The sequence below is a fragment of the Quercus lobata genome, chromosome 1 (genome assembly GCF_001633185.2).
Source record: "Quercus lobata isolate SW786 chromosome 1, ValleyOak3.0 Primary Assembly, whole genome shotgun sequence".
Lineage (NCBI taxonomy): Eukaryota > Viridiplantae > Streptophyta > Magnoliopsida > Fagales > Fagaceae > Quercus > Quercus lobata.
Genome location: NC_044904.1, coordinates 29596360 through 29622683, shown reverse-complemented (window position 1 = coordinate 29622683; position 26324 = coordinate 29596360). Strand labels below are relative to the sequence as shown.

Genomic DNA, 26324 nt, shown 5'->3' with positions numbered 1-26324 from the left:
GACAATTGCTTATGAGGAAACAACTTAAAGCAATTAGGACGAATGTATCCAGAAACACCACAATGGTGAAAACATGAGTAGTTTTCGAACTACTATGCTTCCCAGATGGAGGTATAACCTTAGAGGTTGACAGAGACCTCAACTTAGGACAATTTAGCCTAATATGACCAACAATATCACAATGATGACAAGTGGGGACAAAATCAGAATTTTTATTCAACCTAGGAGGAGTTTTAGACATAGGTTTAGAAACTTTAGCGTTAACATCATAATTTTTACCTTTGTCTATCCTAGCAATATTAGCCTTCAACTCTTCATTATTCCTTTTAAATGGAGGAATATAAAAATCTTTTGAGTTAGGCTCAACAACAAGTTTGGCACTAGTTAAATTTTCAACTTCAGTTTTAGATTCAACTAGTTGCTCTTCCAAACTCTTAATTTTGTCCTCTTGAGATGAAATTTGATTTTTAAATTTCTCATTCAAATTATTGGCTTCATCCAATTTTGCAATCAAATCATCCTTTTCAAGCTCGACCTTTTTAAATTTAGCTTTTAATTTATTTCATACAAAAATTATAAAGCTTGCAATAGGCATCTTGAACATCATCATCATCATTCAACACAAGATCATGCAAATCAAAGCAATCAAGAGTTTCCATGACAATGGGGGTCAAGGATCACACTAAGAAAATTAATTCAATCAGAGTGTACCTGCTCTGATACCACTTGTTGAGAAATTTTGACCCCGGTTGATAGAATTAACAAGTTTTAAACGCAAGTTGTTAATTAGATTTATTATGAATAAAACTTGTTAAAACAAACAAACATCAATATCATGTCAAAATCATGTAGCGAAAAAATAAATAAGACAAGATATGATGACCTAGGAAAACCAATGAAACAAACTAGTTTCACAATAAAAAACTTGGGTGGAAACCTTCCTGAAAAGCAATCCACTATAGTAAAGAGAAGTTTTAGATCTAGTACAGAACCTTTGTCCCTAGACTCTACAATCCCCATAGATGAACTCACAGCAGAAACCTTCTACCGCTTCAGAACCTCTAAACTCTTGAATATATAAACGCCACCCTTTGATGCACGGATCCCAATACGCGACTTAATCACCAACTAGAAGAAGATTGTTGGTTGCAAAGTTCTTCACTTCATCAACAATGAAGATCAAGAAGCACTTGGTTACAAAACCCTAAGGCGCAACGGTGCAATAACTTCTTTCAAAGATAATAAGGCATTGATCACCTTTTGCGTATGTTCTCCTTGTATTCTCTTATGTGATGACCTTTAAAATGAGCCTTATATAGGTCTAGGGTTGTGAGAAAAGAAACCCTACACAAATACAAAAACTTGGGCCGAAAATCAGATCTGGAAATCTGAATTCCCATAACCTCGATCGATTGGGAGGTGTTGAGGAGGTGTAGAGCTTTAAACTTCAACGATACAGCTATCGAGAAGCTATTGAGGAGCTGTCGAGGAGACATGAGCTTTCTCGATCGATCCACTAGCTATCGAGAGGTGTTGAGATTGCGATAACAATCAACTGAAGAGCTCGATAGATAGCCTAGTTGTCGAGAGGTGTTGAGCTATCTGTTCGCAGGTGTCGAGCTATCTATCCAACTTTAGTGAACAGCTTTTCTTCACTTGTTTCTTGGTCCAATCTTCATGGCTTTAATACTAGACTTAAACAACATGTTTCTTGAAGTATTAAACACATCCTAGATCTACCCAAATACAAGTACAGTGTGTTTTGTCAAAGGATTAGCCAATTACATAAAATAGTGACATATGTTCCTAACAGGTGAATCACATATGTCCTAACACTTTGATCTTTCTCTCTCCCAGCCGATTGAGTGCTTTGGAATGGGGCTTGGTCTAGATTAGGTTCTCAAGCTTGACCATAGAGCTTTTATGGTTGGGTAAAGGCGGCGAGATCAGTTTAGACGGTGGATTGATTGGATTCGTGGGTTTTGTATCGGTTGTTGGTAGGTGTTGTGTGTTATGTGTTGTTGTGAAACCCCAGATCAGTGGTGGTTGTGGATTGGTTTGGATTCACGGGTTGTGAATCACATATAGATGGTTGGTAGCTGGGTGAGTCACAGAAGCGAGAGAATTAGAGAGGGAGGTGTTGGTAAACGACAGCTTGTATTGATTTGGTTGTTATCACGGCATGGCTGGTGGTAACTAGGTTCTGGGTTTCAAAGTGAGTTTGGTGATTGAAGAATTGTGGGTTGTTGTATGTGGGTTTGGTGATGTATAACTTGTTAAAGGACCCAGCTTTGTGTTCATTATCTAGGTTTTTACTATGTGTTCACTTTTTGGGTTTATGTTAATAAAGAGATGGAGAGTTTTAATAACATTGTGATTTCGGTTGCAAAGTTTGTTATCGATTTTTTTTTCTACTCAATCTGGGTTTTTGCTATCATCTCAGGCTTAGATTTTAATACCGATGTGTGTGTGTGTTTGAGTTTGACACTGCAACTGTCTATGTGTGTTTGAATATATGAATGTTTTAGTACTGGTGCTTTTGATTTTGTTTTCTCTTCTTACTTGTGTGTTCTTCATTTAGATTAAGAAATAATTAATTAAGATCAAAGGATTCCAAAGTCCAACCAGATGTGAATTTTTCTGGTTTTGAAATTTTTACAGCTTGTGGATGTATGTTCTTACAGAAAAAAAAAATGAAAAAAAAATTAATTAGATTAATGTTTATTTTAATTTTTTTTTTCTGACCTAGCTTTTTAAAAATTAATTTTTTATTAATTTAAATTTGACATGGAATTTTAAAAATGCCAAATATTTTTTAATAATATTTTAATGGCCATTTCAGCACCATGTCTGCAAACAGTGCACTCCGTCTACCACATAGGAGTTTTTCCATTAGTGGGTTGACAGTAAGGACTAAAATAAAATCGATTTTCTTATTTTAGGGACTATATTAGTAGCAAAATCAATTTAGAGACCAAAATGGGAATTGACCCAAAATGTAGGGACCAAAAGTGTATTTTCGCCTTAAATTTTTATTGTTTCATACTCTCTCTCTCTCTCTGTGTGGCATGTGTGTGTGCTAGGTGGCTATTATTTGGTTGACTCTTGTTAACCATGCACTATGGTTTTTTTTTTTATAGATTAACTTTGGTTAGAAGCTAGCATAAAAGCGAGGTTTTACGCCACCAATGAATAAACGCCACGTCATCACTTTGTTGAAAAATGAATACACATTAGCACTCACAATCATAACTCAATTAAACCTTACAATCCTTAAACACGAATACACGACAGACCTAAAGAACTAAATGCCTAAACCCCAAATCTCATTTCCTCCTCCTTGCACCGAAGCTCCACCCCACCACATACACTGCTGCACCAAACCTCAAGGTGTGTTCTTTTATGATTTGTTATTTCCCCAAATTTTGAAATTTCAAATTTTAATGGGTTTGGGTTATTTTTTGGATATCAATCACTTGATTTGGTATGGGTTTTGTTGATTTGGTATGGATTTTGCTAGATTTTGGTATTTTCAGGAGCTTTGATTGGATTCTTAAATGATAGGTTCAAACCCTAAAAAAAATCTGACTTTTTTTTTTTTTTTTTTGTAGCCTAGGTTCTTATGAATTTTTATTTTTGCTGTGCTTCGTTTTTAAGTTTTGAAATTTTTTTGAGGTTTTCTATGTATTGTGGATCCCCTGTATTGCTCTACCCATTGTTCTTTTGAAAGGATTCATTTAGTTAGTAGAATTGTTCTTTATGATGTACATTAGTTAGCCATATAGGTTGATTAAGTCAATCAAGGCGTGCGACCATTTAAAGATAAGAGTAAAAGGTATTGAGGTCAAAACTCAAAACCTACAAAACATGGGTTTCTGTACAATATTTGTGGACTAGTAGAACCTATAGTTTTATGTCACTTTTAGTCCACCAAATCACAACCCCAACAATCAGCAAAAGTCAAACCATCAACAAGACTGTACTGAAGAGTACACATTATTGTAACTGAGAGGGCTATAAGTATTTTATTTAAGCAGAATAATTAAAATATAGGAAAGATTTTGCCTATATTCTTAGTTCATTAGTCCCATCATATCAGGACAACCAGTTGGGTTTATCACAGGTGGCCTCGCATGTTAGCTTGCTGGAAGTCTTTCCATAAACTCAGTCCTACTTCCAAAATTTGTTACAATGGCATCTGCATTGGCAAATCTATGTTAGGGCTAGGGGGCAAAATTCTAATAAAATCTTGTGTGTGCGTGTGTGTATTAAGTATGTATAATTTTTTTTTTCAAATTTTTGATGGACAAATACTTTTAACAATTACCAAAAATTTATCATATCCAAATTGATGTATTTGCTCTGTTTAAATTTCTTTTCATTTGTACGTTTTTAGACCCCTTAAAACACAAGATGTTTAAGCTAGTTATTTAGCCAAGTGACTACTTAGATAAATTATTCAGATCTAGGTTAATACATTCAAATCATATCATGTAAGTAATGCAAAATATAAAGAACACGATATGATTACCTAGGAAAACCAAACAGGTAAAAAACCTAAGGAGGATTTAACCTAGCTATCCTCAAGGTAAAATAGATCCATTATAAAAGAATTGAAGTTTGTACAATAAGACTTAAACCACTAACATCATATTGCTACCTCACGTAGAAAACTTACTACCACAACCATGTGACAACTCCGAATCCACGGACTACTTCTTTCCTTGATCCATTGCAACCACAAGTACTCCCACTTGTGACTTTGAGACTCCACTCAAAGGTTTTAGATCTTCTTTAAATTCTTTATGTAGCAACTGAAGCGATCACCAAGTTCTTGACATGAATCTTGATCTTGATAACCCTAAGTGTGTATAAGGGTAAACACCTCTAGATCTCACAAGAGATTCAACACACAGAACATCAAAAGACTTCTAAAACGTAGCTAGGTTTTTCTTTTTATACTTGGAGTAAAACATAAAACCTTACACATCAAACAGGCTTGGGCTGAGTTGGAAATTCTGTAGAAAAAATAATCTGCACGAGGTTCAATCAATCGAGTCTAATTTTCAATCGATCGAGCCTTACAAATTTAGTCTAGTAAATTCTGCAAACCCTCGATTCCAACTTTACACATAAACACACTTTGAGCGAGCCTAACCTAGAATCTATGTTTTGATCATGGTTTGCCAACATAAAACATAATAAAGTTCTAATACATTTAGTTCCTAAAGTCTTAGAACCTAACATCATTTAAATTTTCTAAAGTCTGCATACTATATCCTTAGTATCCTATATTATCTTGGATTAACCATTGGTTGATTTCATATGTATGTCACTTTAATTAAGAAAAAGTGGTTCTAGCTCAGTCAATTTGAATTTGAGTTTTAATTCAATCTAAACTTGATGTTTGTAATTAGATGTAAGTCCATTTCTAGACCCACTTTTGTTTATTAACTTGAGTTATTTCTTTATGCTGGTTTGCAATAGGGAAGACTAAAGTTGGAGCAGTTATTGGTGTTGCTGGAAAGGACTGTTGATAAGACACACAGAAAGCATTGTCATTGATTATGAACAATATACTTCTTCCCTTGTAATCAAATATATTAGGATGGACCATGATAAATTTACTGTGATATAGTTTGTATTTTTCTTCTGTTTGTTGTCAAATGCATGCTAATTATGTAATCACATGAAAGAGTTGTATAATACTATAATCTATACTAGACAAATATTTCCTACCCTTTACCACATCGAAGTTATACATGGTTGTAATTAGAAGAATAGAGTGTATTGTAATGTAAAATTAAATTGAAAATTTCAAAATCTCACTTGATCAAGATTTAAATTTTCTCTAGCAAAATTTAGTTTTGCTCAAGCGATTTAAGTTCCACTCCAGCAAAGGACAAGCAAACTTTTTGTAAAGACCTTGCTTGAGTGAGGGATAAGTGAGACTTTTTTTTTCTATTATTGAAGAATTTACTCAAGTAAGAAGGGTCGTGGTAGAATCCTCAATGATTCAACTCTCTAATTCTCTTACTCACTCAATATGGTAGTTCTTCGAGGGAACAAGTCCTCCAATGATTCTTCGAGGGAATCAACCTCCAAGCTAGCCTCAATGAGAACTAAACAAATGCATTCTTATTCAATTCTTCTTGTTACAATCATCTCAGTCTTATACTAGTTACTGTGGTACTGTTAGTAGTAACTAAGTAACTAACCGCAAAGTACACATATTACAGCTCAACACTACAACTAACAATGTATAATACTTTGATGCTTGTTCTAACTAACTCTGTACAAGTACCTATTGCACACAATTATCATAGTTGTGATGTCTTGTACTGAAGTCCTAACTAGTCGTTCGCTCAAGAAACAATTGAAAAAGAAAAAGTGTTTACTAGAAAATTTTGTAGAAAAAGAAGAGAGCCTTGGCAACATTTTAGAGTGTTTGTTTCAGCATAAGTGATCTTTAAAATGTGTATTTTCTTTGGCAATGAAGGTATAAGTCACTTTTCAAATGTGTTTATTATTATTATTATTATTACAACTCTTCATTGCTTATAAATAAACAACCATATTTAGGTGGGGTCAAATTTTGCTCTCCATATAATGAAATTCACAAAATTGGAGAATACTCCAATTTTGTTATTTTTAAAATCTTGATTAACTATATTTAGGAGATGGTTTGCTTGCAAACCCATTAGCAAACTTATTTGATTGGGGACAGTTATGAACATGCACATAATCCGAATATCATACAATAGACCCTATACAAAGTATAAATTCTATTACACACATTCAGAGAGGTGAGGGAAAAAATATTGCAAAAAATTTTATAATATAAAGATCAAACCCTCCATTTACTTTTACTTTCGTAAATAGATGAGAAGGCAATCTAAAACCTTGCATTCTTTCAAAGATTCACATGATCCAAACATATCACAGCTGTACAGGATACAACCAGACCTCAACTTCTATCTCAACCTGATACAAAGTTCTACATTATTCAACCAAAAAGTTATGAACTTTCAATCAAGAAAATCTCAATCAATCCCTTTTGTTTTTTTACAAATTCTTGATTTGTTAGGCATCATGTTGAATCCCCTACATGAATGGACAAAGAGATAAATTTAACATTAAAAAAGACATTGGCTAGGCTCTAAGATTTTTTTTAGCTCAAGTGATCGAGAGAGGACCCCTCCAATATTGTTAAAATCAGAAAATAGTTGTAGAGAAGGAAGATTCCCGACCTATCACAAGTTGACACATCATACTACCAAGTCCATAATGTACGGTCAATTACAAAGCGCCACGTACTGCTATTAGGTTCTGCTATCACTATTCGAAAACCAACAGAGATTTACTAAGTGTCATTGAAATAAAAGCATAAAAAGCATGCAAAAAACCAATCACACATCGGTGTGTGTAAGCAATGACATAAGTAGTCCAATCGGGTGCTGACATGTGTCACCTTGAAAATTAAGACATTTCGGCCAATCAAACGATGCCATGTGTCTTGGAGGAAAAGTCTTAAAGCTCCTCCAATCAGGTTGTGACATGTGTCACCATTCAGATTCTGACACGTGTCGCTCACCCACCTCCAAACTACTATAAATTGAAGCCTTCCTAAGGCATTTGGACATCCACCAAGACATCTAGAGCACAAGCAGCATCAAAGAAGATTTAGAAGCACTCAGAAGTACTGAAAATCTACAGGAATCAAGCCTCAAAGCCTTCAAGAACTTCAACCTCAAAATCGAAGAACATTCAAAGCAAAACCATCCAAACTACCTGCCTAGATCTTAAAGTTTGCTGGAATCAAGCTCAAAAGCCTCCTGAAACTTCAACAAACCACAAATCAAAGAAGCTCTATGGAATTAAGCCCCAAAAACCCCAAAGAACTTCCACCATAAACCTTCGAAGATGAAGAACATGCGAAGAACATGAAGAATAAAGAATTTCTAATAAGCTTATAGCCAGAGATTCATTGTAATTCTGTTTCAAGAGTCTTTGATATATTCTTTAGCCAAATTAAAGGATATTTGGTGTTTGAGTCAGGATCACATTACCACAATTCCAATCAACAAGTCTTTCAAGGAGATCAAATTAAATGATCACTCTTTCGTAATTTTAGTGAATTGTACCACATATTCATCAATACAAATTCACATTTGCGAAACTATTTTACTTGTTTGATTTATTTCAAACTTGAAGTTTAATCATCCACAACAACTACTCCTCTCACTGAAGTTTTAATGTTTAGATCGATATGACATTCATTTGAAGCTACAAAAGTGCAAGCCCCATGATCATGACAACACAACTGTTCTTTGAACTACAGAGAAAAAAAAAATTACTTGTAGACAATGAATGATATAGATTGAAATCATTATATGCAGACATTTAACAAAAACCAAGTGTTGCACACCCCAAATCAAATCCATTTCATCTAGAGAACAAAATAATAAAATCAGAATGACCTGTACACAGTCAGAACAATGATAAGACAAGTTCATGAATAACATATGGTTGCTTCTATTCACAGCATCCTTTTTCCAATTTCTTTTAAAAACAATACATCTAACACAACATCTTGTAAAGGTCTTCTGATCAGTGTAGTCATTTGCATTTCCCCCAAGGCAACCCGGCTAGTAAGATCATATGTTTCCAGGTCAAGTAAATCAATCCTACTTGCTCCCTTGATACCAGCAATTCCTATGACCTATTAATGTAGAGGAGAAGCTGTGAGCAAAAGAATTTCAAAACACCCTTAAATTAACACAGAAAATCAATGCTATTGCTATTAGTATTGGGCAAAAAATAGGACAATGAACCATTTACAAGTTTGAGAAAATCAAGGAATTACAAACACAACTCACAAAAACCTAGGAGATTTGAACTCATGACCTTATATATGGGGTGAGAGAAGGTGCTATCTAATCACAACACAATGAGCATATTGTGAGATGCCAATGACAATGATAATGTTCTACAATGAATTAGAAATGCCAAAGAAATGTAATATCTGAAACAATAAATAAATTATAGGTATCTGTCGAAAAACAGTTCTAATAAATTTACCCAAGAGCCTTGTAACTCAATTAGTGACTCCTAGTATTTCTAAAGGTGACATCCAAAGTTCAAATCTCCCTCCCCCAACTATTGAATCATCAAAAAAAAAAAAAAAGGTAACTAGGAATAATTACAGTGATAAACTGACATCATATGAATTCAAGAGGTAATTACGGTGGAAGACAACAATGTAGCTATTCAACATGTGAATAGAAAAACCATTTGTACACTGATCAGTTCAGCAGTTTCTCACCCATGTTTTTTCTGTTTTTGATTCAGCACCCAAAGCCTATTATGAAATTACAAGGAAGCATGAGTTCAAATATCATTCATATGGGTGTAAAAGGTTTCATTTGAAAAGTTTAGACGGATAGATAAGTTGTCAACAACAAAATTAATAATAGTGACAAATTAAAGATTGAACCACAAGCTAAAGTTGGCACCATTTACTAAAAGATTTAGAAAATGAAGTAATAGAACATATATTCTCCATTTGATGTTGTCAACTTGTCATATTTTTCAACTCCACTTAAAGAACAATTCAACTAACTAAATGAATTCTTTCAAAAGAACAACGGGCAGAGCAATTCAGGGGATCCAAATACATTAAAAGCTTAAAAAAAATTCATAACTCAAAAAGAAGCACACAAGAATCATGATTTTGAGCCGAAATAAAAATCATAAGAACCCAGGCTAGCTAAAAAATAAAACTCAATCAGGTTTTTTTTTTTTTTTTTTTTTTTTTTTTTTTTTTTTTTCAGGGTTTGAACCTACCATTGAAAGAATCCAATTAAAACCCATGAAAATACTAAAAAAGACAGCAAAATCCATACCAAATCAACAAAACCCACTCCAATATGAATAGATTGATATCCAAAAAAATTATCTCAAACCCATCAAAATTTCAAAATCCAAAATTTGGGGAAATAGCAAATCATAAAAGAACAAACCTTGAGGTTCAGTGAGGCAGGGCCAATTCCAAAGTTGTCGTGTGAGATGGGGGTAGTGGCAGGTGGAGCTCTGGTGCTAAAAGGAGAGGAGGAATTTGATTTGGGGTTTAGGCGTAAATACTCTAGTTCTGAGAGTATTGTGCAGGCGTTAGTTCTCCAGGTCTGAGTTGTGATTGTGTGTGCTAGTGTATTGGGTTTTCATTAAAGAACTGACGTGGTGCTTTATCATTGGTGGTGTAAAAGAGCTACGTAAAAGAGCTGTTTTACGCTAGCTCCGGACAGAAATTATGCTCTCTCTTTTTACCTTCATTCTGTATTGAGAGATTCCATATACAAGATTTTTGAGGTGGGAGTTGTCCAATGGGTTCAATTACATACATTCATCTTTTTGCAATGTAATTAAAAGATGTTTTGGCATTTAAAATGCACGATTTTCATTTTTATAAAATGATAGCTTATTATAGATCATGTCAACAAGTGAATGTAATGAGAAATTGTTGCACACTTCATAACTTCGAGGGATCTGGGCAAATGCCCTTTTCGCACAAATTATATAGCCTTCTACCCCCTTTCTCAAACTAATTAGGGAAATGTCTATCTTTTGTAACTCGATTTTCTCAAAATAGAGTTTCAATGTAAAACTTGATTTGTAGAAAATCAAGTATGAGACGGTCAAACTTAAAAAAAAAAATAATAATAAAAATAAAAAACCACTATAGGCCTCCATGAACTCGAGTTCCATAAAAAAGGCCAATATAGGCCTCCATGAAACGCTGTTATAGGTAAAACTTAAAAAAAATAAAATAAAATAAAAAACAAAAAAGTTGCATGGAACTCGAGTTCATGGAGCTCGAGTTCCATAAAAAAATGCCATTGTAGGTATTTAAAATGCCATATAGGGCTCCCTAATGGAGCGATCAGACTTAAGAAAAAAACTTGCATGTTAAAACGCCACTATAGGGCTTTAAAATGCCACTATAGGGTCCCTATGGAGCGATCTGAATTTAAAATTAAAAAAAAAAAAAAAAAAAATTGCATGTTTTAAAACTCCACTATAGGGCTTTAAAAAATTGCATGGAACTCAAGTTCATGGAGTTCGAGTTCCAGCAATTTTTTTTTTTTTTAAATAATTTTCAGTTTGTTATAACTCGATTGTCCAAAAATCAAGTTTTAAGTTGAAACTCGATTTTTAAAAAATTGAGTTACAAAAGAGTGACATTTTCTTAATTAGTTTGAGAAAGAGAGCAGAAGACTGTATAATTTGCGTGAAAAGAGAATTTGCACATTTTGCCCTCGTAACTACGTTTAAATGGCAACAAGAAACAATCACTAGCTTGTTTACTAAATTCAAGGCATAGGGGCTCTATTTTATTTAATACAATTTTATTATTCATAATAAAAAATAAAATAAAATAAAATAAAAGAAAAAAAAAAAAAAAAAAAAAAAAAAAAAAAAGATGTTGAGGGCCCTATTATTGGCATCGAATATAGGAATAACATAAGTGAGTCATAACACACTTATGTTATGACTCACTTACGTTGCCCTCTGGTTTGACGAGAGTCATTGCTCCAGTTTTGCCCGTATAGACAAGCTCCATGAGATAAGTTTCATACATTACTAATTGGTTGAGAATGTGTGCTTAAGATAGGAGTCTTGTAAAAAAATAAAAATAAATAATCGTGGGTTTATAAGTGTTTAATTATCTTGGAAATTATGATAGTGCGTATAATATTTATTTGAGACTAACACGTTAAATTTAAATTGTTACTATGCCAACAACAGCCCAACTCTCTGTTTTATTATTTGCATTATTGCTTTAAGGTTTGAAGATCAACTCCATCTTTGTGGCAATAATAAAGAACTTCTTTCACGTGCTGGTTAGTTTTCCACACTCTTTTGTAACTTTAGTGAGCTTTTGACTAATAATTAAAAATACTATGCAAGGTGTGCTTTTTGACGTATACTTTTACTAATCAACTGAGAAGTCCTACCTTTTTGCTCTCTTAGAGGACCAAGAGTCACTACTCTCCGATTTCCAAAGAATAATTGTAGCCATCTCTATATCCAAAAAGAAACCACACGGTTCTCTTGACCATCTACGCGGGCTTCCCCGCGCACTGCTATGTACACTTCCACTCCGATGTACATGTTTTATATCGCTCGCAGTCGCAGCTTCACATACACTTCTAAGTTTTGTCACAGTCTACCATGCAAAACTCTTGTAGATTTTTCTTTTACCTATTCTCAGTGTCCTTCTTCTTCTATTACCTAACAATTACTGTCACTGCTAAGCCCTCCTCCATCAATGATATCATGCTTAACTGTGGCTCCTCCGGCATCTCAACTGACCCAGATGGCCGAGAGTGGACTGGAGATGTAGGTATTCACTCAAAATTTGTTTCCTTAGAACAATCAAATAACACCTTTATACTCTCCAATCCCCATGGCTCATCCATTGACCATGACCCTTACAAAACCGCTCGAATCTTTCATTCTCAATCCATCTACACATTTCGTGTTAGTCCTGGCCAAAAATTCATAAGATTATACTTTAACCCTTCTACATACCATGATAATTTCGATATGTCTAAGGCCTTTTTCACTGTTACTACTGGTCCCTTCACTCTACTTAGCAACTTCAGTATAGGATCAAAATCCCTTGTCAAAGAATTTTGCGTGAATGTGCTGCAGAATCAGACACTGAACATAACCTTCACTCCATCTACAAATACTTCATATGCATTTATAAATGGGATTGAAATTGTCTCGATGCCCACCAGCCTTTACTACAGTCAATTTGGGGATAAAGGTGCACGCCTTGTCGGCCATAACTCTCAGTTCCATATCCAAAACAACAGTGCTCTTGAGATGATTTACCGACTAAACGTAGGTGGGCACTCCATTTCACCAATAAATGACTCCGGCAAGCTTTTTCGGAAATGGCTTAATGACACCGACTTCTTTCTTGCTTCAAATGTAAACTCTATTAGTAATGGGGCAATTCAGATCAACTACACAAGCATACCTCCTTACACAGCACCAAAGGAAGTCTATCAGACCGCCCGAACTACAAGAACATCCGAAGACAACAAACGGTACAATCTTACTTGGAGATTGCCAGTGGACTCGGGGTTCAAATACCTCGTGAGACTCCACTTCTGCAAAATCCAACCGGAGGTAAAGCAGAGTAGTAACAATGGGTTCCGAATTTCCATAAGAAATAAGACAGTGGAGATTTCTGCTGATGTTATCACTTGGAGCGGTGGGCAAGGCATTCCGGTATATAGGGACTATGTTGTGATGATACCAAATAAAACGAGTAATGGTAAGAGCCCTCTCTTTATAGAGCTTCGTCCTAATGCTAATTCAAGCTCTGATTATTCTGATGCTATCCTCAATGGTCTCGAGTTGTTCAAATTGAATAACTCTGATGCCAATCTCGCGGCTCCCAATCCTGAAGTTCCACACCCTCCTTCCCCTTTCCCATCTCCGCTCAAATCACGTGCCCCACAACCACTACCTTACAAGAATTCCAAGAGCGGCACAAAATCAGTAATCTTCATTGAAGCCACTGTAGGTGTTATATCTGTCATATTTCTCTTGGGCTTAACAATTATCTGGCGAAGGATGAGAACAAAGTCCATCAAAAGTGAAACACCGCCAATTCTACAAGCTGTCGGCCGTCGGTTCACTCTCCAAGAAATCAAGACTGCCACAAACAACTTTGACCGGGACCTTATCATTGGAAAAGGCAGCTGTGGTTATGTATTGAGAGGTTACATCGATCATGAACACACCCCAGTTGCGATCAAGGTTTTCGGGCCAACTTCAAGTCAAGGGTTTCGCGAATTTCAGACAGAGGTCGAAATGCTTTCAAGGCTTCGCCACCCCCACCTGGTATCTTTAATAGGTTACTGCAACGATGAACGGGTCATGATCATTGTATATGAGTTAATGGCTCACGGAGCACTGCATGATCATCTTTACAACACAGATAATCCTCCATTGTCATGGAAGCAGAGGTTGGAGGTTTGCATTGGTGCTGCTCGGGGAATATTGTACCTTCATGAAGGTGAGGAGCACGCAATCATACACCGCGATGTCAAGACTAGCAACATTCTTTTGGACCAAAATTGGGTACCCAAAGTTTCGGACTTTGGGATTTCAAGATTGGGCCCTACAAGACTGTCAATGAGCCACGTCACTACTGATGTGAAGGGAACGTTTGGTTATTTGGACCCCGAGTATTTTTGGACCAGCCATTTAACTGTAAAGTCTGATGTTTATGGATTTGGGGTGGTGTTGTTTGAGGTGTTGTGTGCTAGACCAGCAGTGGATATGGGCTTAGATTATGAGCAACAAAGTTTGGCCTCTTGGGCCAGTTTGTGTTTTGAAGAAGGTAAACTTGATCAGATCATTGATCCTCATCTGATTGATCTAATGTCACCGGAGTCTTTGAAGATGTATGCAAATATCGCATATAAATGTGTGTGTGAAGATAGAGATCAAAGACCCGAAATGGTTGAAGTGTTGAGGGCTCTTGAGTTTGCAAAGGAGTTGCAAGAAATTGCTGATGATGGAGGCCACAGGGTCATGATTAATGAGGAAGTTCCGCTATGTGTGGGAGAAAATCAGGTGGTGTTAAGACCAAGGAAGAAAGGTGAGATGGGGCAATCGTGTCCAACACTTTGGAACAGAAGTACATCACATAAAGAGCTTCTTAGATTTTTAAGTGAGAAGGTGGGGCTGAAGTGGGTCAAATCACCAAAGCTAGGTTGTTTTTTTGCAGCTTCTGAGTACAATGCCTTGCCACGTATTGAAGTGCAATTGCCGGATCTAAGTAGGTGCGGACCATATACCACACCGGAGAAATTTGCAATTGAAATCCCTAAAGTTGAAGAACCATAATGCTACAAATGCTTTCACTTTCACTTTTCTTACTTTTTTTCTTTTTTTCTTTTTTCTTTTTTTTTTCCTTTTTTTGCCAGCCAGTTAGTGGTTCAATTTAAAAAAGAAAAAAGAACTATAGAATCAATAATGCAAGCACTCTGGTTGATTTTTGGTTGACAAGGCAGCTTGAAGAAGTGGACATATTCTTGTACCTCTTGCTCAAAGAAAGAACTATATTAAACGAACCACAAACCAGAACTAATATCTCAATGCTGATTTTTACTCCAAAAAAAAAAAAACTCTACGGCAGGAAATTTACCTAACATTAGAAAACATAAAAAATAAATAATAAAAAAAACATTAAAATTATATGTTTGGGTATGCAGGGGGAAATTTACCATTTAACATGATTTTAGCAATTATTTCATTAGTTGCTGGCAAGTTTTTAAAACATTTTAGCAAATTAGCATCTCGAGCCTTAGAGACTAGAGTTTAGTGAAGAAACTCAAGTCTGAGAGACTCAAGTTCCATAAAGCATACAAAGAAAGAAGAAAAAAGCAAATTGAGGAGATCTCGACCCACCCATGCATGCATAAGAAGAACCCACACTTGGAACTCGAGGCTTAGAGACTCGAGTTTCTTCATTGACAACTAAATAGTTTTGCAAACCTGACAACTAAATTGTTCCAAAAATAATGTTAAATGGCAAATTTCCTCCATGTGTAAGTCTATTCTTTTTTCTTTTTAAGAAAAATGTGTAAGCCGACTCTAAACCTAGGGAAAGGTAGGGAGCACACTAAAAAGTTTTATGGGCCAAAGCCAATAAATTTAGGCATTAGACAACATGAGGGTGGGAAATTATTAGACACTCAGGATCAATTTGAAAATTAGTTTTCATTATTTCCATTCTCAAGTCTTCTCTCAAAAAAATTTTATTTAAAAAAAAAAAAGGGTCTCGAGTCTATTTTAAGGCATTTTGTCTTGGAATTGATAAAGGGGGAAATTTCAATGTATTTCAATTTCATCTAAATTATAATTTCCCAGAGTCATTGAGGCTCAGGTTTAGAAGAAAGAATTCAAGTCCTACTGCAGAGATCTCAGTTGAGTAAGATTCAGTGTGTCAAGTGAAATTATAAGCAGGATCATCAAAATTTGAATTTCGGTTATACATAAGAGCATAAGCAACGGAATGGCTAAAGGTGTGTTTGTTTTGGGTGAAAATCATTTCCGGAAATGCTTTTCCGGAAATGCGGGTGTTTGGTTGGTCCGAAAAATAGGATTTTCCAGAAATTGATTTTCTGTTGACCGAAAAAAAAAGGCTTTGACTACGGAAATGAATTTTCGTTCCTATTTTCACTTCAAATGAATTCCAGAGAGAGAGAGAAAGAGAGAACGAGCGCGCGAGAGGGAGAAGAGGCCCTCGAGCTCCAATCCAGTCCGACGATCGCCGGCGAACCCCGAGCTCCAGTCCGCGTCGTTCGCATGCACCAACACCGTCGATCGCGATCCGAGATCGCGATCGATGCTTCGCGAGATCGCGCCGTCGATCGCGATCTTGCCTTCGCGAGATCGCGATCGAAGGCGCGGTCGTCAGACTGGAGCTTGCGAAGCACCACACCGTCGAACCCAGTCAAGCGTCGATCGCGATCTCGCCCCTCGTTGAACTAGCCAGTCAATCGTTGATGATTTTTTTTCTGGGCTTGCCTTTTCCTTCTTCTTTTCCAAACATCGGAAAATATTTTTCGGAAATTTTTTTGAAATGCAACCAAACACATGAAAACATTTCCTTTCCGGAAAATAGCATTTCCGAAAAATGGAATATTTTCCGGAAATGCTTTTACACGAACCAAACACAGCCTAAATGCCAAATTTGAGCTTATAGAAACCATTCAACCCAAAATTCCCCCTCCATTAGATGTTGTAAAATGTAACTATTGTAAAAAAAGAAACATTTGTGCTACAGTGCGGTTCTAAATGTAGAACCGCATTGTAGCTCAATGGTAAAAGGTATATTAATATTTTATGCATAAACCTTTCTCTCTCCACGGTCTCTCATCTCTCTCTCTCATTCTGACTCTCAGTTCCTCTCTCTGTCTCTCACAACAGCTCCTACCTCCTCACTCCCTCTTTCACATCTCTCTTGTTCAAAGCTTGCACTGACGCTGGGTTTTGGATTTTGGAGGTTGGATCAGTGTGGACAGGCGGGCTGGGTTTGGATTGGTGGGCTGGGATCAATTGATGGTGGGTTTGGATCAGTTGATTAGTGGGTTTGAATCGGTGGGTGGATCGATTGGGTTGATCGTCGGTAGCTCCGATGGTGAATTTTTTATTTTATTTTTTTTTTTTCAATGGGTTTGCTTTTGTTTTTGGTTTTGGTTTGATGGTGATGGCGTTGCTTTAGGGTGGTGGCTCCAATGGTGTTTTTTTTTTATGGGTTTGATCGTTTGGTTTTGGTTTTGGTTTGATCGTTTGTTTTTGGTTTGGGTTTGATCATTTGTTTTTGGTTTGATGGTGGTGGCATTGCTTTAGGGTGGTGGATTTTGATTTTGGATGGATTTTGCTCAGCGAAGGTGGGTGGTGTGACTAAGAAGCTAGACGGTGGTGGTGGTGGTGGGTGGTTGAGAGAGAGAGAAATAGAGAAGTGAGAAATGTATTTATATTATTTTTATTTTGTTTTATATTATTTTAATGTGTAGTATAGTAAAATAAAACTTGGGATGCTGGATGAATTGTAAAATTGTATTGTATAATTGATAAAATGACTTTTTAGGATGGTAAAATAGAATAGGATGCATAAACCATTATGGACACTCTAATAGTTTTCCTAAAATTTTTCTAAAACTTGGTTGAGTAAGTTTGCCCAAGAATTTCCACTTTTTTTCCCTGAATATTCTTGGAGCCAACCAACCATCGATTACTACTTGTATAAAAACAAAAAATTAACCCTAATATGATAGAACAAAGGAAAGACTATCTATTACCCCTAAGAGAAATCCTTGTAGCCTGCATACCTTTACCCTATCCAAATGGACTTACCTTTGAGAGAAGATTTCATCCAAACACCTTTTTTGTCCATGAATGTATTAGATTGCTGCTGGATACCATAAAGATAATCACAAATCTTCAAATTTCTTGTTGTAGTAGGATTTGCAATCGACAATTGAATTGCAAAGCCAAGACGCTATTGAAATACTCTCACTAAATATACTATTGAAAATCTCAATCTCTAGCGAGAAACATGTTATAGGAGAGAAATCACAAATCTCTTAGTATTTATAACGGAGACATACATGATTCAAATCTGACATTCCCAATTGTTGTAAGTTGTAACTATTGAATTTAAATAGAAAAAAAAAATTAAAAAAAAAAAATTTATTCTCGAAGTAACTTAAATTCATTCAATTGTTTGGCGTAAAAGGTAGACTAAAATACATTTTGGGCCTTTAAAGTTTGGGTTTTTTAATATTTTATTTGACCCTTTATATTTCAAACTTTTAATTTTGCACCTTCATATTTGATTATATTTTCATATTATACTCCATTTTTATTAGTAATCTGACCGTTAAGTGTCCTTCATATTTAATTACATTATGAAATACTAGTTTTAAAATGTTCAGAATTGTAAGAATTTTACTGTTATTGGCAGAAAGGTATATTATGAACAATCTGATTACAGACAGAAATTGATAACAATGTTAATATGAAAATAAATCAAACATAAAGAGCTAGTACGAAAATTTTGAAACCTAGAAATTTATAACAAAAACATGTCCAAATTTTAGGCGTCATATATTTTAGTCTAAAAACTGAGATCAGTAAAAGTACAAGTAAAAAGGATTAGAATTTTATAATAAAGTAATACATAAACTCTTTTCTTATACGAAGAAAACTATACATAAACTAACTTCATATACCTAAATAAATGGACTCTCTACTTTCTTTCGCTCAATGTCTATCCATTTCAAAATTTTCAGTCATACATATTACATAAATTTCTGCTGTCGGTAGGGGTAGCGGTGTCTTTCACGGCATTGGTGTACAGTATTTTATGAACCAATGTGTCAACAAAAGAGTTAAAAAAAAATTAAAAAAAAAAAAAAATTTATTGAAGACTTTTTTTTAATCTTTTATGCTGAATTGAGTGAGTTTGGTTCGGCTGTTTCAAACAGTACTTTTTGAGAAAGTGGTAGTTTTAAAAAGTCCAGTATAAAATTGGATTTTTTTAAAAAGTAAAGTATTTGGTAAAAATTGTTAAAAAGTATTTTTTTTTTAAGTTGAGTATTTGGTTAACACTTATAAAAATGGAGATTTGAATTGCAAATTACCAAAAATGATAATATATATATATATATATATATATATATAAGAATTCTTTGTTTTAATTACTTCTCTTAATGCAAGTTATGGATATAACATTTTTACAAAAAAATTCACAATAAAGTCTATATGACAAGTTATTAATGGTAGATAAAATAATAATAATAATAATAATGCCACTAGTAAGTCCAAATGAGAACTAATAACAACTTACTGCATAAACTTTATTATGAAAATGTTGTCTCAATAACACTATTTTTTTTTTTCCTAAAGAAAATAGCACTAAGTTGTCATTGAGACAACTTAGACAACTTAGTGCTTTCACTTTCACTTTCTTTTCTTTTCTTTTTATTCTTTGCCAAATAGTGGTTCAATTAAAAAAGAAAAGTAACTATAGGATCAATAATGCAAGCACTCTTTCTATAAAAATAAAAAATAAATAATGCAAACACTTGTTGCTTTTTGGTTGACAAGGACAGTTTGTAGAAGTGGACATGTTCTTGTACCTTATGCTCAAAGAAAGAACTACATTAAAAAACAAACCAGGAATTCTAAAAAAAAAAAAACCACCAGAAATAATATTTTAATTAAGGCCGATGTTTTGTCCCCCCCCCCCCCCTCCGTCTCTAAAAAAAAATAAAAACCCCTAAAGCAGGAAATTTACCTAGTATTTTTTATTTTTTATTTTTTTTTGAGAACGAAATTTACCTAATATTAAAATCCCATTAAAATTATATGTTGGTTAAGCATGCGTAAGTCTTTTTAATTTTTTTTAATTTAGAAAAATGTGCAAACCATTGACCTAGGGCAAGCACACTAAAAGTCTTATGGGCCAAAGCAAATAAATTTAAGGTATTTCTTGTGTGACACTTTCATAGGATCAATTTGAAAATTAGTTTTCATTATTCCTTTTTTCTATTAAAAAACTAATAAAAATTATTTGCCACTTAGCGTAGATTTAGGAAAATAACATATTTCTTCTAAAAAAAAAAAAAAAGGAAAATAACATATTTAATAAGATATATATATATATATATATATATAAGAACATTCCCATCAGGTGTGTCAAATGTCAAATATTTGGCATTTGACACACCAAAAACTAAAAAACCATCATCATCAGGTGTTTTAAATGCCAAAATATTTGGCATTGATGAACAGTGCAATCTTGAATTTGAGATCACATTGTTCATTAATTGTAAAACATATATTATTTTTTTATTTAGGTGGGGGCCTCTTTCTTTTAGTTTTATTTTCGCTCTTCCATGTTTTCTCATTCTTGCATAGACATCAGACCATTTCTTTGCTCTCTCTCTCTCTCTCTCTCTCTCGATATCTTTGCCTCCCTCTCCGACGAAACCCAGGCCAGAGCATCAAGGTAGGCCGATCTCTATCGCAATGATTTCTTTTCTTTTCTTTTTTTGTTATGATTTGATGGTGGATTCAGTAGTGGTTGTGTGGGTTGTGGGTCGGCGTTTTGGATTGGTGTTCTTTGCTCTCTCTCTCTCTCTCTCTCTCTCTCTCTCTCTCGGCGTTCAGTGCATATCAAACCTTGCTGTGGGGATTTGTGTTTTTATTTTTATTTTTTTAATTTCATGGTTTTCGATTTTTAATTTGTGGGAGGATTCCGGCTATAGTGGCTGTGAGTTTGTGGTGTTGTTGGTTATGGGTCTATGCCGGTGGTGGTTGTGGGTTTGTGGTAATGGTGGATGAGGGTTTGTGTCGGTGGTGGCTGTGGATTTGTTGTGGGTATGAGTCTGGTAATGGGTTTGTGTCGGTGGTGGCTATCGGTGTTGTTGTTGCGGCAATGATTGTTGTTGGTGGCCGTTGTTGCGGTAGCGGTGGTTGTATTGTTGTTGTTGTTGTTGAGAAGGAGTTAATATAATATTTTAATGTATTGTAAATATTATTTTAATGTATGGAATTGAAGAATAAAACATGTGATGTAGGAGATATTGTAAAATGATGTGGTAAAATAATAAAGTGAGCCTTTTTGTGTGTCAAAATGGCATTTTTATAGAACAGCTGATGGAAATGCTCTAAGGAACCTACTTTTCAAACTCATATCTCATTCCATAACCCTCCATATTAGGAAAAATGGATATATTCTACTTCTAGTGTATACAGTAGCCCTTTTACAACACATGGGCCCCAACATATGATTGATGGCAGGACCATGCAAGTTCAAGAATATTTGCAGACCAAAAAAAATTATAACTACTCCATTTTTTTCATTGTAAATTTTTTTTTTTTTTTATGTAAAATATTTTCAAATAAAAATGAAAAAAAAAAAAAAAAAAAAAAATTCACCTCTCACAACTCAATCCATTTACACACATCCTACCAGATCCCCACACACACAACCGACCCGCCTAATTATGACCTCTGATCCCCCATATCCTTTTTAAAATATAGTTTTTTTCATTTTTAAATTTGGATGAGATTTTTTGTTTGTTTGGAGCTCATTGGATATGAAGGTGAAGAGGTTGTAGGTAGAGAGAGAGTGGAGCTTAATTAGCGAAGGAAAATAAAATTTGGTGCACGTTTGGATTGCACTGAAAAGGAAAGCAGATGCGCATCTGCGTTTTTTGTGTGGGTCTCGTGCACAGTTCACGAGACCCACAAGTACTTTTTTCAGCAAAAATAACTTTAAAACTGGGTCTCACGGAACTATTCACACATTTAAAAATTATTTTGCTACAGTATTTTCAGTTTTCAATTTTCTGCAATAAGCTATATTCAAACAGACCCTTTGAGGGAAATAGATTTGGTAATGAAAAACCAACAAGGAGTTTGACCAATGACAAAACTAAATTGGGGGTTGAATGACTAAGAGCATTTTTGATGGACTGGATTGTTTGTCCTAAACATGGATGGCAGCCCCTTTAGGGTGGTGATCAAAGACTACATAATTGTGTCTGTGGAGATAAAGATTATGTATTGTTCAAATAAACGTCCAAGGGTATTTATAGGCCAAACCGTGAATTTCTTGGGAAGAGACATATTTGCATGAATCAATAGAATACAATTGTAATATATTAATCACATGCTACTTTGAATTAAGTATGTATTTATTTTTTAAGAAGAGAATTAACGGCCAAATACCACTCTTTTGCAAAATATTTTGCAATATACCACTGTTTGTGAAATATTTAGTAATCTAATACCTTTTTGAAATTCGAGTTTGTGAAACTCGAGTTTGCTGTTTAACTTAAGTTTATAAACTCAATTTTTTTTGAAAAAATAGCCTTCGAAATTGCTGAATTTTTTTTTTATGGAACTCAAGTTCATGGTGTCATGCCCCAAACCCAAAGGGTGCAAAGCATGAGAAAGACATCTCAAGTACCTGTAGATTTTTCCTTTTTGACAATCCAATCCACATAAATCATATCAAGTACCAATATTAAGGATTATCATAATAATTCCATTGAATATACTCTCAATGTAAGTCAAAGCTCTAAGCAATAATTACAAGGACCATTGGCCACAAAAGAATAGAGGTTTGAATGCATAATTACATATCATCAGCTTATCCCATCAGTGGGAATAACATCACAGCCACTATAATATACAGAAGAATGAGTCAAGCCTATTCTAAGTTGTACATCATCTAATGTCTCCATTACAAAAGTCAGCCTCCATCAACAGTTAGTCTAACTACTGCTAGCCACTAAAAAGCTGTCTTAAAACGATAGTTGCCTACTCTGAAAAAGTTTGTAAATTAATGGAATGAGACAGTGCCCAATAAGTAGCATAATTAATGGGGGTGGGGGAAACACAAGTTTCATGATGATAACAATTTACAAATCATGTTTTAATTTTGGAATTTCCAAATAATTTCTACAAAACCATTTCCAAAAATAATATGACAAGAATGAATAAAATGATATGGCACAAAGCTTCTCAAAATGCTCTCATGAAACTACATACTATAATTTGTGAGCAATAACAATACAATTCCAAACCCAAGGCCACATGACAATGCCATCACAAAGACGGAACTAATTTGCCATTACAAAGAGGAAACTCATCGCCAACACACAGTCAGAACTCAATATGCCATCACAAAGATGAAACTAATCTGCCATCACAAAGACGGAACTCATCGTCGATATATAGTTGAAACTCAATATGCCATCACAAAGACAAAACTCATCGCCGTCACAAAGACGGAACTCAATAACCATCACAAAGACGGGTGCTAAGATACCAATGCCACACAGACTATAGTATCTAGCTAGATAATCATAAGGTAATCACATGTCACAGCCCATGGGTAGAACATAAAGAGCTCACAAATTACCTTTAATTCAAAATCCATAATTCACTTCCAAGTAGTTTCATAAAATATTTGAATGCCCAAGATATTCACAAGGTTCTCAAAGCCTTCAACTCATTTCTTGTCAAAAATATTTTGTATTAACTTCCCAAATAACATAGGTCAAGATAAAGCATCTTTATATTCTTGCAAATAATGCAATAAATCCATAAAACGCATTCTCAAGAATTTAATAAAAAATTCTAGTCTTTTCCATGCTAACAAATCATGCAATTTCCCATATGCAATAAAAATATGCACTTTCATATATAATCATATATAGTAGGGTCACAACACAATACTTTTTAGAAAAACATAGTTCCACCATTAATTTTCCAAAATGTGTTTGACCCAAAAACAATGTTTATGCAACATGGATATTTTCCAAAAGAAAAATCCCATTAAAAAGCTACTTACCTCACAATCCGCAAAAGCCTAATTTTCCAAGCTCCAAATGAAATTAGCTAGAACCTAAACAATACCAAGCAAACCTATCAAAATAAGCATAAAGCTTGAAATTGTATCTAGATACCTATTAGAAATTGCTAACTAAGAAATAAATTAGGCAAGCCTAGCATTTAACCTCACAAATAATGTATTCCACTTCTAAAGTTTCTCAACAATTTCATTACAAGGCATAGACTCCAACTTATCATCATGTCATTCCAAGCTTCACCTTTACCATAAGAGATCTTAACACTTTATGAATTTCTTCCTCAATATACATGTCATTTTCAAGAGACCCACAAAACAACAACATATATAACAATACCCACCATTACAATCCCCAAATGTAAATCCTCCATTACCTCCAAATACACAATAAAAATTAGATTCATCAACTATTTCACATTAGAAAGCCAAAACTCCCAAATCTTCACCACTTAGCTAACCACCATTGCAAAAATCATAAACCCACTCATCAAATACATCCACCAAGACTAAAACACATACATAAGAACACATAAATATCACTTCTAATGCTCATAAATCACATGGGTATTATCATTAAAGCTTAGATAAACATAACCTCAAGTAAAAGCATATAAACCCACCAAAATATTGGGAGTCTTACCTTAAATCAAAATAGATGAAGGTGACTTAGATGTTACTAGAGAGTTTTCCGGTGGTTTTGCTAGAAAAATGATGGTGGATGTGGTGGTGTGGAGTGGGTACCGTGGGAGTGTGAGGGAGTGAAGAGAGGAGTGTGTGTTTGTGAGAAAAAGAAACAAAACAAATGAGGAAGGAAGGTGGCTAGCTGAGAGAAGAGATATTTGTGAATGTGTGGTGTGTGGTGGGGAAATAAGGGGTTGGTGGGTCAAGTGTGGCTCCTTAAAATCTGACCCGTTTATATATATATATATATATATATATATATAAGTGGGCTAGGGCATTTGTTGACACCTCATTTTGCAACCCGTATTTAACCTTATTTGGAGGGTAAAAGGGTAATTTTGCCTTGAAAATATACATTTTGATTCTGACCATTAGATCCTTAATCTCATTTCACTAAAATGATCTTGATATTGTAACAATCAAATCGACTAGTCATAAACCCTAATCGGACCACCAAATTGAAAGTTACTATCAAATCAAGTTTTAATGGCTGAGATTCATTATCACAAATTGAGTCTGACTATATGTGATTATAAACAATTGATTTCAATTGGTTATAAGTGTAATCAATTTGAGATCAATGATGTGTCATAATTTGATTGATTAAGACTACATTTTATGGTGAGGTTGCATATACCTAATTAATTAGATAGTTAAACATTAATTATTCAATGAGTAATTTGTGCAATTATCTTTTAATTAGAGTAAATTTGGAATCAATTAAGTCTGAAATGGGAGTGATTAAAGCCATTTAATGTTAATTGGGAGCTAATTTGGGACCTTTTAATGTTAATTGTGCTGAAACCATTTTCTAACAAATGACATCTACTCACCATTTCATTGATATCTCTCAGAATATTATGAATCTGTGAATGAGGTTAATTTTTCCAGAAAATAAACGTCCGGGGCTCAATTTAAACACAAGAACGAGACAATTCCGATCAGAATTAAGTTAGATATGATTTTTTGAAATTGGCTCTACAGGCTGTTACAGCAGCTATGGGAAAACTGAATTTTGGCTTGCTCCTCACTCCCACCAATCTCTCCATTTAATGCACCAGATTTTCCCTAAAACTAAAATGAGGTCTAGGTTTATGATTCTTTTTCAACCCTCATTAAATGGTCTTCCATTCATATTTCCTTCACCACTATTATATAAACCCTCCCTCTCATTCATTCTAAAGCACACAAAAAACACCCTCTCTTTTCCTCCCTTGAGTTTTAGTAAAGTTGAGTAGTCTTGTCATATTTTGGTCTTCCTGAGACTCAAGGTATTGAGTAGGACTCACTCTCCCTCTCCTAACTCTTCTTTTCCTCCACCCTTAGGACCTCCATCAAGAGTCCCCTCCTCCACCATATGGATCTTGTATGAAGGTATAATCCCTTTCCCTAATTAGTTTTTTATGTTGCCATGATGAGAATTTAAGATTAAAATATGATAGTAATCATTTAAATTCCTTTGAATATGTTTGAATGTTCTTAATTGTTCTTATATGTTCTTCACATGTTATTGGCTGTTTATCACATGTTCATGCATAAAACTAGTTTTGATCTTAAATTCACATAAAAAAACATGAAAAATATGTTTGTTTAATAATTCTTTTAAATTCTTGAATCTAGGATATCACCATGCACATACATTCACTAGAATTTATTTTTC

At 34.6% G+C, this 26324-nt stretch overlaps 1 protein-coding gene and 1 long non-coding RNA gene across 2 annotated transcripts; one reads left to right on the top strand and one right to left on the bottom strand.

Moving 5' to 3' along the window:
* Nucleotides 1-8348: 8348 nt before the first annotated feature.
* Nucleotides 8349-10168, bottom strand: LOC115986162. The gene is made up of 2 exons (XR_004090609.1): nt 10023-10168; nt 8349-8722 (listed from the first exon to the last, which is right to left on the bottom strand). It is a non-coding gene; the product is annotated as an uncharacterized LOC115986162 (long non-coding RNA).
* A 1985-nt stretch (nt 10169-12153) lies between these two features.
* On the top strand, nt 12154-14931 carry LOC115986148 (receptor-like protein kinase FERONIA). Its single transcript, XM_031109005.1, has one exon. It carries the CDS (start codon nt 12232-12234, stop codon nt 14929-14931), a length of 2700 nt encoding a protein of 899 aa, XP_030964865.1. The 5' UTR covers nt 12154-12231.
* Nucleotides 14932-26324: the final 11393 nt, after the last annotated feature.